A 13,782-nucleotide genomic window follows, 5' to 3' on the forward strand; every position below is an offset into this window, starting at 1 on the left:
AGAAGCGAGGGCCCAGGACATGTCATCCAACCTGGCGAATGGGTCCTGATCTGAAATTTTCAACGGACTAAGAGCCTCGAGCCCCGCTGGACACAACCACGCTAAGTCCTATTGGCCACCCGCACCGCTGTGAAAGTGGATGGTCGAAAAAACTGGGTCCACTCTACCCACTCCCGGCGTGTCCCTCTGCCTCTCCCCTATGATCAGTGGGTGAGGGAAGGACTGGGAGACACAGAGACCGAGACAGTTCCAACCTTTGTCCCATTTAGTGACGCCAGGCTACATTCCACATCCACTGAAGCGGAGAGTGACAACATTCTAAGAGGAAGGGTGGAACCCTCCCTTAACACTGCTCAGCATCAAGAACAACTGTTTCCTGATCAACCTGTCCCTGCTTCGAACAGGTATAATCTACGTTCCTGAGGGAAGGCTTGCCCTTGACTTCGCCAGGTGCCAAAGGCTGTAGGGCTGTGATCCTCCCAGGCTGAGAGTAGTGCCGTTTGTAAGACTGAGGTAAACCACAAGGGCCCTCGGCCCTCTGCATTCTGGTGAAGCAACCACCAATCACAGACAGCCACTAGGGGTCCCTGGCTTAGCACAATGGCCACCTTCCCAAACACCCGTATCCAGAAACGAGATGCCAGTCTCCGACATAGCAGATGCTTCCTGGTCACCGTGGTGACGCTGTGTGTCTCCCCTCCTCCTATCTAGCCTTGGTTGGCTCTTACTGATCTTCCATTCTGCGACATCACCGACTCCTATCCCGACTCCTACAGAACATCAGTACTATTCCTTGCAAGCCCACGAATTACCCCGCCGTGCAGAATTTTTCAATAACACCTTCATCCAAATGTTGCATCACCACCAACGGATCATGAATACTTCAAACTGCTGGGTGTGCGGACTGATACCACATTCCATGCTACATCCTGTCCCTTTCTTTCTTTATCCATTTTCCATCTCTGGGTCTTGCCTTGCATGGTGGATGTTGATGCAGGAGGCCTTCACTGTCAATGGCACTGCCCATCCTGTCCTTGGAACATTCCGTGATGACTTCTGGCGGAACAGATCTGGCAATACCAGTGCTCCTTTTTGCCCGACCAGCTCTTCCACATTGCTACTACCATCAGATGAATTCGGTGAGATGGTAGTATTCACTCGACAAACATTTTCAAGGTTCCGCACAAGAAAGATACTGCCCAATAAAAGAGACACTTTGAACGTCATAAATGTACAAGGCCGTGTCTGCATCCATGGCCTAGGGACTAAGGAAGTTGGCACCAGTGTATGTGACATCACTAAGACACTAAACTCCATATCTCCTCCGAAGTTGGTGGCATCCCCCAACACCTACTTTATCTGTGGAACTTCTGTCTACACTTGGCTCCCCCGTAACTGGTCTGGTACCTGCTATCTAGCCTTCCTCTTTCCGCCAACATATTCCACCCATGGAGGTTACCATGTGACAATGAAGGGCGCTCTGCGACACTCACATAGGGGTGTAATATCAGCAGAAGATACCGCAGGCCAGGAAGCTGGGGATTTCTTCAAAGGTATGCTTCCATTCTGGGGCCCCATTGCAAACAGTCGAGCTATCCGAGGACTGACCAGGGTCCTTTAGGCCACCATCACTGTAACAGCTGGTGCCCTCTCCAACATTACTGCGGAGCTGCAGGCGGACCACCTCATAACGCTCCAAAATCGCATGGTCCTGGACGTCATCCTGGCTGATCGCGGTGGCGTATGTAAATTGATCGGCTCCAGCTGCTGCGTGTATATCCCGGACAACGCACCAACAGTGTACAATGCCATCCAACGTCTGCATCGTCTCTCTTCCGAAGTGCATCTGGATGAAGGCAACTGGTCCCTCACCGGCTGGATCTGGGGCCTTCTTTCCCAGTGGGGTTGGAGGGTGCTCATCTTCCTTGCCCTAGGAGTAGCTGTCCTGGTCTCCTGCTGTCTGTGTTTTCAGTGCCTGCCAGTGCTCTGTACTATGTGTGCCCAGACCATCAAGCCTCCACCATCAAGCATTCACAACACTAATATGATGGTAATGGTCCAGCAAGAAACAGATGGGCTTATGAACTTTGACATTTCATAAAGTATTTGCCACTCTATGGCAAAAGGAGGGTCTGAGGAAATGTATTTTTGAACGGCAATCATTTTTATAGGACTCCATTGATTTTTACATTGCCATCTCGTGGCAAACACTTTCCACACAACCCACCTGGTCGTTTTTCATGATGTACGAGGAAAATCTGTCGACACGACAAAAAAACATTTTTGCAGGCCCGCATCCCTGATCAGGAACCGTCATCCGCCCAAGCCCCTATTCTCTACAGAGTCATCAGAAAGTCACATGGCCCTCACCCCAAGTAAATGAATCATTCTTCCTCTCCTGCTCCCAGCCTGATAGCACATCCTTGTCATCTTGATCAGGTTATCTGGACAATGGTCTGACTGCTGAACTTTCATCCAGACAATTGAAGAATGGCTCGTAAAGTCGGGGCTTTTGATCAAGACAGCTGGGCAAAGAAACCTGAGGAAACCAAGCCCCAATCAAAGAAAATCTAACAATGACTGTGTACCTTCCCTTGACCAGGTCACCAACTACAAACACCACCTGGATCCAGCTAATCAACAACAAACACTGCTCTGATTGGACAATGGTCTTGCTGCCTAAAGGCTGGGGTATGAAACGTATAAAAGGCTTGTTAGCTACGGATTTAAGTAGCAGCCTCCTCTGTCTTGTCTTTGACTAGCTTTGGACTCTGTTCCATAGCCCGGGCTATTGAAATAAATCTGGGTTCCTCCTGCAGACGAAGGCTCCTGTGTCTCCTTTTACTACGTATGAAGGGTATGGGATATTTGAGCCGTTCCCCCGCTGCCGAGACCCTGTAAGTGGGTTATTCCGGTTCTTCAGTATTCCCCTTGTAACCCTAAAACCCTGGGTACATTCCCTCATCTTACCAACCGTACTCCCTCCGGAGGTTAATAAGGCATAGATATGGGATATTATGTAATATTGTCTGTAAGAGTTCCTAGCTCTTTCAGGGTTTCCCACAATTTAGCCTGACTAACAAGATCAAATGCACTTGTGAGATCTATGAAGCAGAGGTGAAACACTCCAACCTTAGCTAGTATATTTTCCTATCAATAGCTCCAAATTTAAGCACTGGTCCACTGTTCCTATACCCCTTCTAAACTCATACTGTGCATCTGAGAGATTATTATTTTCATCAGCCCATTGTTCTAATCTTCCCAACAGGATTCTCCCCATCAATTTGGAGGTAGAGTCAAGAAGGAATACGAGTCGGTAACCGTTAGCCTTTCCTCTAGTCCCTTTTTTAAATATGGGAACAATGATACTTACCACCCAGGAGGCTGGGAATACCCCGCGCAGAGCAGCATTAAAAACATATACTAAGATGGGGTTCCAAAAATCAATGTTGCATTTAAATACATCAATGGGTACCCCATCTGGGCCGGCTGATTTGCCATTACTACTTTTTTGTAGGGCAGATTTAATTTCCTCCGGCGTAATTACAGATGTTTTTACTTGGTCTACGGCTATAAAGTTATTATTCTTTGCATTAGTGACTAAGACAGTATCAGGGCTGAAAATACTCTCAAAATGTAGGATCCAATCTTCAGGGGGAACTGCATATTCAATTTTAGCTGTTGAGTTTTCTTTAAAGTAGGGGAGATCAATTATCCTCCAAAATAATGTTGCATTTCTTGTCTATGCAGCCTGCACTAAATTCTCCCAAGCATCCTCACGGATTTCGTTTTTTCTTTGGGTCAAGGTATTTTTACATTCTTTCCTCAGGGTTTTAATTTTCTCACTAACTCTTGGTTTTACCTTTAATGCAGTTTTTAGTTCCCTATTCAGCCTGGAGCATCCCAGTTAAACTATCTAGGATTATTTTCATAGATTAACTTTTCCTTTGGACTGTTAAGTCCCCTGCAATTTCTACCATGATTTTACTGAAAGCAGTTATAATTGACTGATATACTAAGGATCTATCCATGCAGATGTCAATATCTTTTTTTTCTTCTCAAATTATCCATTAAATTTGTTTTACACCGAACCATTTAATGGTAACCCCATTAGCTCCCATTAACTTTATATCTGTATCTGATACCTTGCACCTAGATTGCTGAATCAGACTAAGCCTTAATATAAGGATAAGTGGATGGTGGTCACTAAACAGGCTTGGACGGGTTACAAATTTTTCTGTCAAACCCCTATTTTTAACTGACACAATAAAGTGATCAATACATGAAGCTGATCTTGCCCCTACATAAGTGTATATAGGGGTTTCTCCATCCGAGTTTTCTAGTTCCAAGACCGCTAAATTATATTTATGGGTAAGATTATGAATTGCTTCCCCATAAGTATCATGCGGAAAAAGGTTAAACAGTTCCCAAAAGCAGTCACAAAAGCCACATTCCTCACCTGAGGCTATATCACAAGTTTTGATATTGAAATCACCCGCCTATACCACTAGATATTCCCTCCAAGTTCATTAAAAAAATTATCCAAGTCGTTCTTCAATGCCTTAATGATTCTAAATCTAGTACCATAAAAAATATTATTATAAAAGTTAATCCAAAAATAAATGGATCAGTTGATAATACTGTGACTTATTATTAACTTTCTTTAAAATCAAAGGTGATATAAGGGCAATTAAAGTTGCTAATCCACCTTGTGATCTTCCCATTCTAGATAGGCTTGCATTTGTGCAAATAACCTGGAAGCCGTTAAAGGAGAAAGACTCAGTAATCCAAGTTTCTTGGATCATAACCACTGCACAGCCCTCTATCGTTTTTTGCCATTCTTGGTTGTTTATCTTGTTTTTAATTCCTGCCACGTTCCAAGACATAATTTTAGTAAATTCATGGGTTTGTACACTTGCTACATCTTCGTCCAGATCCATAGGGGAGCTGATGGTTATAGTGTACCCAGTATTATCTATTAGTTCATGTTGGTCCTCTCTGAAAGTGTGTACATAAGGATCCCCGTCCTGATTATCAGCAGTAGTGATATGATCAATTTTTCTCTTGGAAGGACTGCCCACGACCTCACTAAGTCAATCTATCTCACTACAGCCTCAAAGCAGTTCGTATCTATTATAAATTGGTAATTCTTTATACATGTTAGGGAGGTTTACGTTTCTAGATCTTGGTCTGTAGAAGAATCCTAATGGGACAGCAGTTATATAATCATTATGTTATGTTATGTTAAATAAAATTTATTGAGCGCACGTACGCCCGTAGGCTTCATGGCGCTATTGGAAGATTTGCAGAAACATAACACAGCAAAAGAAAAGACAGAATTAACTATGGATAAGCTTGCCTAAAAGCCAGAATGTCTTCATGGAGTCTCAGTGTCAGTGGCAGAGAGTTCCACAGGGAGGCAGCTAGAAAGTGAAAAGAGCTGCCTCCCTGACGTTTCCTAATGCGAGGCACAACTAACAAGCTCTTGTGACCCGAGCGAAGAGCACGTGAGGGGGTATACCTAACAAGCAGGCTGCTAATAAATCCGGGGCCCTTACCTTGTAGAGCCCTAAAGATAATGCAGCCAGCTTTAAAGGTTGCTCTCTGCGCTACTGGCAACCAGTGGAGACTAGCAAGACCCGGCCTGATGGACTGCCACTTGGGTAGCTTGCAGATCAGCCTGGCCGCTTGGTTCTGAACCAGCTGTAGTCTCTTGAGCTGCCCGACTGGAAGACCCAAATACAAGCTATTGGAGTAGTCCAGTCGGGACAGCACGAGAGCGATCACAACTTGGATCAGAGCAGAGTAAGTTAACAGGTGGGTAATTTTCCTGATCTTACGAAGTTGGAAAAAGCTTGAGGATACCACCGTCCCTACCTGACTTTTAAGAGAGAGATCTTCATTAAAAGTGACCCCTAGGCTTTTCACTGTATGAGACTTGGCCGGGGGAATTCCCATTTCTGGAGGCCAAAAATGTGGCCCCCAGTGAAGTTCACTCTTCCCAGGCAAAATCAATTCAGTTTTGCCTGGGTTTAGTTTTAGATGATTAAGACTCATCCATCTCTGGATGTGAACCATGGCCTCCCGAAATTCGGCGGCAGCGCCAGGGGAATCCAGGCGGAAAATCAATTGCAAGTCATCAGCGTAGTTAAAAATTAAAGCTTTAAACTTTCTCAGCGAATACAGCAAGGGCCGTAGATTCAAATTAAATAAAAGTGGGGACAAGGACGATCCCTGAGGGACTCCGCATTCATTTTTAATTTTAGGGGCTGTAAAGGTTCCCAGTCTCACTGCCTGGGTGCGGTCCGAAATAAATGATTTCAGCCATCCCAAGGCCGAGCCTCTGAGGCCTGCCTGCTCGACACGGTCGACCAAGATGGTGTGGTCGACCGTGTCGAACACGGCCGACAGGTCCAGAAGTACTAGTGCTTGATGAATATCCTTGTCCGCATTGCATCTAAGTACATCCAGGACCGCCAGTGTCACCATCTCGGTAGAGTGGCCTGGTCGAAACCCGGCTTGATTAGGTTCCAAATATCCTGTGGATTCAACAAAGCTAGAGAGACAGCTAGAAGCATGTGCCTCCAGGATTTTTGAAAGAAATGGTAACAAGGATATTGGACGGTAATTTGATGGGTCGTGGGGGTCCAGGCCAGGTTTTTTGATCAAGGGAATAAGTAGAGCATGTTTAAAACCTACAGGTACCCTTCCCCGGTCCAGTGAATCATTTAGCAATGGAAGGATCCCTTGAGGTATAGTTTGCCCTATTTCTGTAAAGATGTGGGGTGGACAAATGTCGTCGGGTGAACCAGACTTGACACGTGCCAGGAGTGCGGAAAAAGTTTTAGAGTCTATAGCCGGGAAGGCATCTAACGTGACAGGGTTATTAAAAATATCATCCAAGGGAGATGATGTAGGGGAGCTCGCAATGTTGCGTTTTATCATGACAATTTTCTCTCTGAAATATTCATTCAGAGAGTCACACAGCTTCTGAGTGGGGACTATTGAAGGGGCTGTCCTATCATCGTCACAAAGCTCCTTAACTATGTTAAATATATCTTTAGTTTTATTGGATGAGGTTAAAATTTTCATATTACGGTTTTGTGGTGTCGGGCCGTTCAATAAAATCTCCATCAAATCTCCTACCAACTATACAGTCTCCTTGGCAGTCTTTTCTCGAGGAACCTACCCAGTTCACCCTCCTCAATATTATCATGTTGCGTTGCAGAACATTAATACCAACGTTCGTTTTGGCGGCAATCCAAAGTGTCACTTGTTTTTTTAGTGAGTCATATGATTTCCGATTTTTATCTTCCAAACAGTGTACATTTTTAAAAACTATGACATATGGTGTTGCCTCGGGGGGAAGATGCAATGTCTTGTCTCGGATATTAACACGTTCTCTAGTTCCTCCCATATAATTAGTTTCTTCTAAACCCGTTCCTATATGTGAGGCTTTAAGTTCTTTAACAGGTCTTTGTTCCTGAGTGGGTCGAAAGTTGATACTGTCGTTTACAGGCGATTTAGGGCGAGCCATAGTTTGTTTAGTTTGTCCGGCAATTATTGGGGTATCACAAACTTCTGTTGGGTTTAGCTGTGATTTACTACTCACAGTTGAGTTACACTTGTTGTTTGAAGAAACTAGACCCGTAACCAGGTCCTTTATGGAACTCACGTCTTTTTGAACCAGCTTTATCTCAGTCAGCATGCCCTGTTCAATGTTATCCATTTTTGAGTGCAATTTTTTTTAATAGAATTTCCAAGTTTTGTATTCCTTGGGCATAAGCTATTGTGTTATTTCCTCACTTTGTAGGCCCAGATAAATGACCACCTTTTTTGCCTTTTGTTTTATTTTTGGCCTTACAACCTTACTTTCCTCAAGGCCATTCTTCAATTTCAATAATTGTTTTGAAATTTTTATGCTGGCAGTGAGATTAAGTCTGAATCATTGGATAGCACTGAAATTTCCAAAGTAGTTGTCAGAATGCATGGATTATCTAAATTCTGGACTATGTCCATGTTAGGGTCTTTGTCCACTAGCAACTCCGCCTCTATCACTGAAGACACTGATGTTGACACCCATCTTGGAGATAGAATCTTGATGGGTCTCTGTTATCACCTCCTTGAGGGCGGCGTCTAATGCAGTTTTGGTAGTAGCTAGTTTCTCTTCCACAAGAACAATCTCACGGTCTATCATACCCACAGCTGATTAAAAATATTTTGCAATAGTCATATTATTTGTATGCTGTCTCTTCATATGTTGTGGTAGCTTCCTCTTACCCATTTTTCTCATAAGGTGGGGTTAGGTGAGGCACAATAGACATTAACAAAATAATTGATCACCTTACCAGACTCCTCATTGGGCTGGTTTCTTTGAACGGCCAAAGGGGGTGGCCCAGCAAGGCCTCCTCCGGCCGCCGACGGGTCCAGATGGGCCCGCCCTTGGCTCGGGCACGTCTACGCGCGTCTCGCACTGCAGGAGCCCTGGGCCCGCCCTTGGCTCGGGCGCGTCTCGCACTGCAGGAGCCCTGTCCCCCTCTTAAGAACCTCCTGGCGCGTTTGTCGAGGTGTGCGGCATGCGTGCCGCTAGTGCTGCTGGGGGATGTAGTCCCAGGCTCCCGGTCTTCCAAATTGCCTGGGAAGTAACTTGCGGTCACAGTAGCAGAGACAGCAAGTCCCCAGATGCTGTGGCAAAGTAGAAAGTAGATGGCAGGCGATGTGCAGTCTATCAGTCTCCTGCGCTGCAGGAGCCCTGGCCCCCGCTTAAGCGCCTCCTGGCGCATATGTCGAGGTGTCCGGCGTGCATGCCGCTATTGCTGCTGGAGAATGTTGTCCCAGGCTCCCGGTCTTGCAAACTGCCGGGAAGTAACTTGCGGTCACGGTGGCAGACACAGCAAGTCCCTATGTGCTGTAGCAAAGTAGCACGTAGCAAGTAGGTGGCTGGCGATGTGCAGTCTATCGGGCAAGGGTATTTTTAGGGTGGGTTAGGGTTTCTGTGTGGCAAGGGTATTTTATGGGTTTAGGGTAGCAGGGGTATTTTTAGGTCGGTATGAATTTTTGAGTGGAATGGGTATTTTTAGGGTTGCCAGGGTTCTTTTCAGGTTTAGGGCAGGTATGGGTATTAGGATGACAAGGGTAATTTTAAGAGGGAAGGGTCGTTTTAGATTTTTGGGTGGCAAGGGTAGTTTTCGGGTTGAGAGGGGGTATGGGTTCTCGGTAGTTTTAGGGTTTAGGGTGGGTGTGGGTTTTTGGGTGGCAAGGGTTTTTTTTAGGGTTTAGGGTGGGTGTGGGTTTTTGGGTGGCAAGGATAATTTTAGGGATTAGGGTGGGTATGGGTTTTTGGGTAGCAAGTGTAATTTTAGGCATTATGTTGGGTATGGGTTTTTGGATGGGATGGGTATATGTAGGGTTTAGAGTGAGTTTGGGGTGTTGGGAGGCAAGGGTACTTTTAGGGCGAGTATGGGTTTTTGGGTGGCAATGGTTATTTTAGGTGGGAAGGTACATTTTGAGGGGGTTCGGTATTTAGTGGGCAAGGGTAATTTTAGGATGGTAATGGGTTTCAGGGTTTGTGGGTGTTAAAGATGAGTTTTTTTAAATATATAACCTCACCTCGAAGTTTCACCTTGAGAAACCCTAGACCTGTGGGGGGAGGGAGGTGGCGCGTCAGCCGGCGGAGTGTGCCGGTAATATCAATCAATCACAAATCCAGAGTAAAGCTCGCATTCAGATAAGATATTGGATAAAGTGAAATGGATTTATTCCTTTATAAATCTCATTACGCGTTTCGACTGACTGGCAGTGCGATCAAAACTGCCCATTAGTCAAAATGCGTACCGAGATTTATGAAGGAATAAATCCATTTAATTCTATCTAATATCGTAATCGAGTGAGCGCATTATGCTGGATTTGTGGTTGTAGTTTGTAACTACCTTCTACATTTTCACCAAGGTGTGTGCCTTTACCACGCATGCCTTTACCATGGATCTGTAAGAATTATGCATGTAAATAAAAACCCTTTTTATATACATAGAATGGGTGTATATTTACCTGTAAAATACTTACATTTGAGCGGTAAAGGCATATACGCGACAACAAATGTGTGGTAATGGCAATGCTTGGTAATGGCACTCGTGTTGTAATACCCACATTGTAACGGCACGCACTGTAAATGCATTAGAGCCTTGCATTTTAGAGAACCTACATATCTAAGAAGAAGAATTACAGCCTAATCCCAATCTCTTCCCTGAGATCCAGCAGCCAAAGGCGAATTCTAATTCTTCGGTGTGCAAAACTAGAAGAGGAGGAAGTCCATTTGCCTTCATTACTGCTGGTCTCTGAAATGCCCTTCCTACGAGCCAGAGCTATCTAAAGCAAACTTTAGAAAAAAAAGACTGAAAATCTTCTAGCTGCTAGCGCGGGACGCCACTTCCGATGCAGCTGTTCACTTTAGAAAGTGCTTTAGTTGTTTTTATTATTATTAACCTGCTTTTTTAGCAAATCATAGCTGTTTCAACAGAGAACAACAAATGAAGGGGGAGAAAAGGCCATAGAAACCTACTTGACTGGCAAAGTAAGTCATATTCATAAGACATCATGAATAACAATGGCCTTATCCTGTGTCCCTTTGAACAGAAGTATGGAACGTTTAAAAGCTACAATGGGTTCCATTGAAAGACGCTATTATCAATGCAGGACCTCACAATGCTACTCACCAAGGATTTTAGGGGCTCTTGTTTAGCAGGCCTAGCTGGGTGTCTGTAACCAGCCCACGCTCCATTGAGGTCGTACCGAACTTTTGACGTTGTCCTGATCCGGCACGACCAGATATCCACAGTTGCTTTCATGCTTATTTGTTCTATTTTCACTTAAATCTTAAAGATTACATATTTCTGGTTCTACTGATTGGATGTTTGTCATTTTGGTCTTGTTTTATTATGTAGGATGTTTCTTGTATTGTGGATTCACTTTATTCTTGTCTGAACTGCTGCATAAATGCTTTACGCATTGCTTCCAAGTTAAGCCTGACTACTCTGTGCCAAGCCATCAGACTGTTAAGCACATGTTACTTTGGGGTTTACTTGTGCCTCACTGTGACATGGATTGAGGTTGCTGCTTGAGTAGGCTGCCTCCCTCCTCAATCAGTAACCCAATTTCTCATAGGTGGTGTGCAGGATTCTTCCAAGCACATATTTAGGCACATGCTTGGGATGCATCATCACATCGTCGTACATCCGCACACCCCCCCCCCATATCTGTACAGCTCTTTGAAACTTCTGCTGCCAGTGTCAAATTTTGTAAGGTCATTAGTAGATAGTCGGCCTTCCCACATCTCCGGCCACGTCCATCAGGGCCATACGCAAGAAAGCCAAGAAAAAACCAATCATAATCTTACTGCAGCAGCAGGACTGGCCCGCTATACCCTGCCACTGCATCTCATTCCACAACAGACAGACTAACCAAGAAGAGAAAAAGGAAGATCACAATATGATACAACTGAGGGGGTTGAGTAGAGGGACAGTTCACGCTTAGACCAGAGAGGACTGGGAGGCCTGGAGAGTACCTCATAGAAAGTAAGTGCTGTGAGGAGGAAGAATGGCGAGGGGAGAGTAGAACTTTTAAGTGCCAACTATTGGCAGACAAAACACATTACTCCCAGTGGCAGCCAGTAGTTTAGACAGATGGGGGGGTGGCAAGCCACACATATATACACACACACACACACACACTCACCAATCTACATGCACACTCACTCCCAACATCCATAAGCAAACCCACATAAACCCACCATACACAAGCAGAATAAGGGTGGTGGGGTCCAACTTTTTGCAGAGATATATAGTGTGTCAGGCTGAGCAAAGGTCAGGCAACAAGCACTATATTCAAATCAGGCTGCCATGAGCTATACATGTACTAAATCTGCAGGCGCCTTGCTCCTTGAAATTAAACGTTACTGGGCTGAGGATGTCACACCCCTCTAAGCCGTGACCTCCTCAGCCCTCAAATATGCTTTGCAGTCCTTCCCGCCATGATGAGGAAGTGTGCCACAGATAGCCTTGAACATGGGCACTTTAGTTACAAGTCTTGAATTGCCCCGGGCAGAGTGTCAATCAGTGACATCTTGCCACAAAGTGGGGTGGGTTCAGCAGCTCTCTCTGACCCCCACCCTACTCTGTGATGAGTAAGAGACTGACGTCTCCTCTCACTAGCGGACCTAGTGGAGACGCCAGTCCCAACTCTCTAGGTACCTTGGAGGCTTCTCTTCCGCTACCTGAGAGTCGAGAAAGAGAGAGAGAGAAAGAGAAGAGGGAGGAAGAGAGGGATAAAGAGAGAGAGAAAGAGAAGAGGGAGGAAGAGAGGGATAAAGAGAGAGAGAAAGAGAAGAGGGAGAAAGAGAGAGCGAAAGAGAGAGATTGTTGCATGCTGCGAATGAGTGGGTACATGTATCTGTAGGGAGCGGTGTGGCGCGGCGCCCAGAGCGGCTGACTGCCGAGCGGGCGCACAGTTAGATCGCTGGTGGCAGCTCAGCATCATGTGACTGAGTAATAGCTCACTAAATCTCCCCGATGCCCCCCAGGGCCTGGATATTCTATTAGGGGTGATAAGTCCACACTTTACAAAACGTGGAATGATGTGCTTTTCACTCCTTTAAAATGTAAAAACAGCTGCTATAAACATTGTTAGTGCGCTAGAGCAGGACTACATTCTACTGAAAAGTACATTAGTTGCGCTATCAAAATGATCCGATATGAAAACAGTGCATGATGTCTCTAACTTCAAAGGGAGAGGCTTTGATAAGGAGTTTCGTAAGAAACCATCCTGTGGCATGTAAGCAAAGGCTGTGCTTCGTGTCGTCACACATTCCTCGAGCACTTGCAGCCGGGCTGTGATCATCACGAGTTCGCCCCGTCTAGCAGAGCTCACTCGTGGTTCAGGCACATGATGCGATGCCCGCTCCACTGCAGATGAATGAGACAGGTTTCAGAGCAGTGAGGCAGCACCTACCGGTGAAGAGAGCGTGATAATGGAGGCCCCTCTCCTTGTCCTGGTGAGAGCACACGTCAAACAAATAAGCCTTGATGGGCCCGTCGATGAAGTCAGCTGAGAAATCGAAGATCACCACTCCCAGCATGGTGATCACGATGGCCCACGTCCGCTTCTCCCTGCCGCTTTGCAAGATTGCTGCAACAAAAGGAAGCACATATTCAGCCCACACCGTTCAGTAATATTCTCTCGCAAATCACTGACTGCACCTTATGCCTTGCTGCTACAGTTCAATGGGTTAAAGTTGAGATTTCAAGCGATCACCTAACAAAGTATTGCATTCTAGACGCTGTAGTCCTGGTTCACTTCAGGCGATCCACCTAGACTAATACCCATGAAATAATAGTGATTTGCCAAAGAAAAGCCCAGCACAGGAGCACTGTGACCTTAACCCAGATGTCATCACAAGTGCTTACTTTGAGCTGGTGTTTGCTAGTGAGGCCTAGAGTCAATTATTTTTGGAGACCTGCACTTCATTTAAACCATCTGGCATTTCGGGAGAGCAAGAAATGGAAAAACGCACAAAGGGGAAAAAAGGAGAAAGAGAAAGACTGAAAAAACGCCACAAGCATACATGCAGCCAGGCACTCAGGACAAGGGGAACACAGCAGTCCACGGTGAAAGTAATATTCCCATTTTATCACTAGAAAAAAAACATGCATTGAGCTGCGCAAGCCCTCTCAGCACTCAGAGGCAAACATCCACCTGCTAAGCAAGAGGCCAATGGCTCAGTCTGAATGC

General features: G+C 45.5%; 1 protein-coding gene across 1 annotated transcript in view; it reads right to left on the reverse strand.

The window, feature by feature from the left end:
- Window positions 1-13,782, reverse strand: part of SLC45A2 (solute carrier family 45 member 2) — a 431,739-nt gene that overhangs the window by 357,013 nt on the left and 60,944 nt on the right. The window contains exon 2 of the mRNA XM_078677280.1: window positions 13,003-13,179. Coding sequence (XP_078533406.1) covers window positions 13,003-13,179 — 177 coding nt within the window. The remainder of the gene's footprint in view (window positions 1-13,002; window positions 13,180-13,782) is intronic.

Source organism: Lissotriton helveticus, chromosome 2_1, assembly GCF_964261635.1.
Source record: "Lissotriton helveticus chromosome 2_1, aLisHel1.1, whole genome shotgun sequence".
NCBI classification, from domain to species: Eukaryota; Metazoa; Chordata; class Amphibia; order Caudata; family Salamandridae; genus Lissotriton; species Lissotriton helveticus.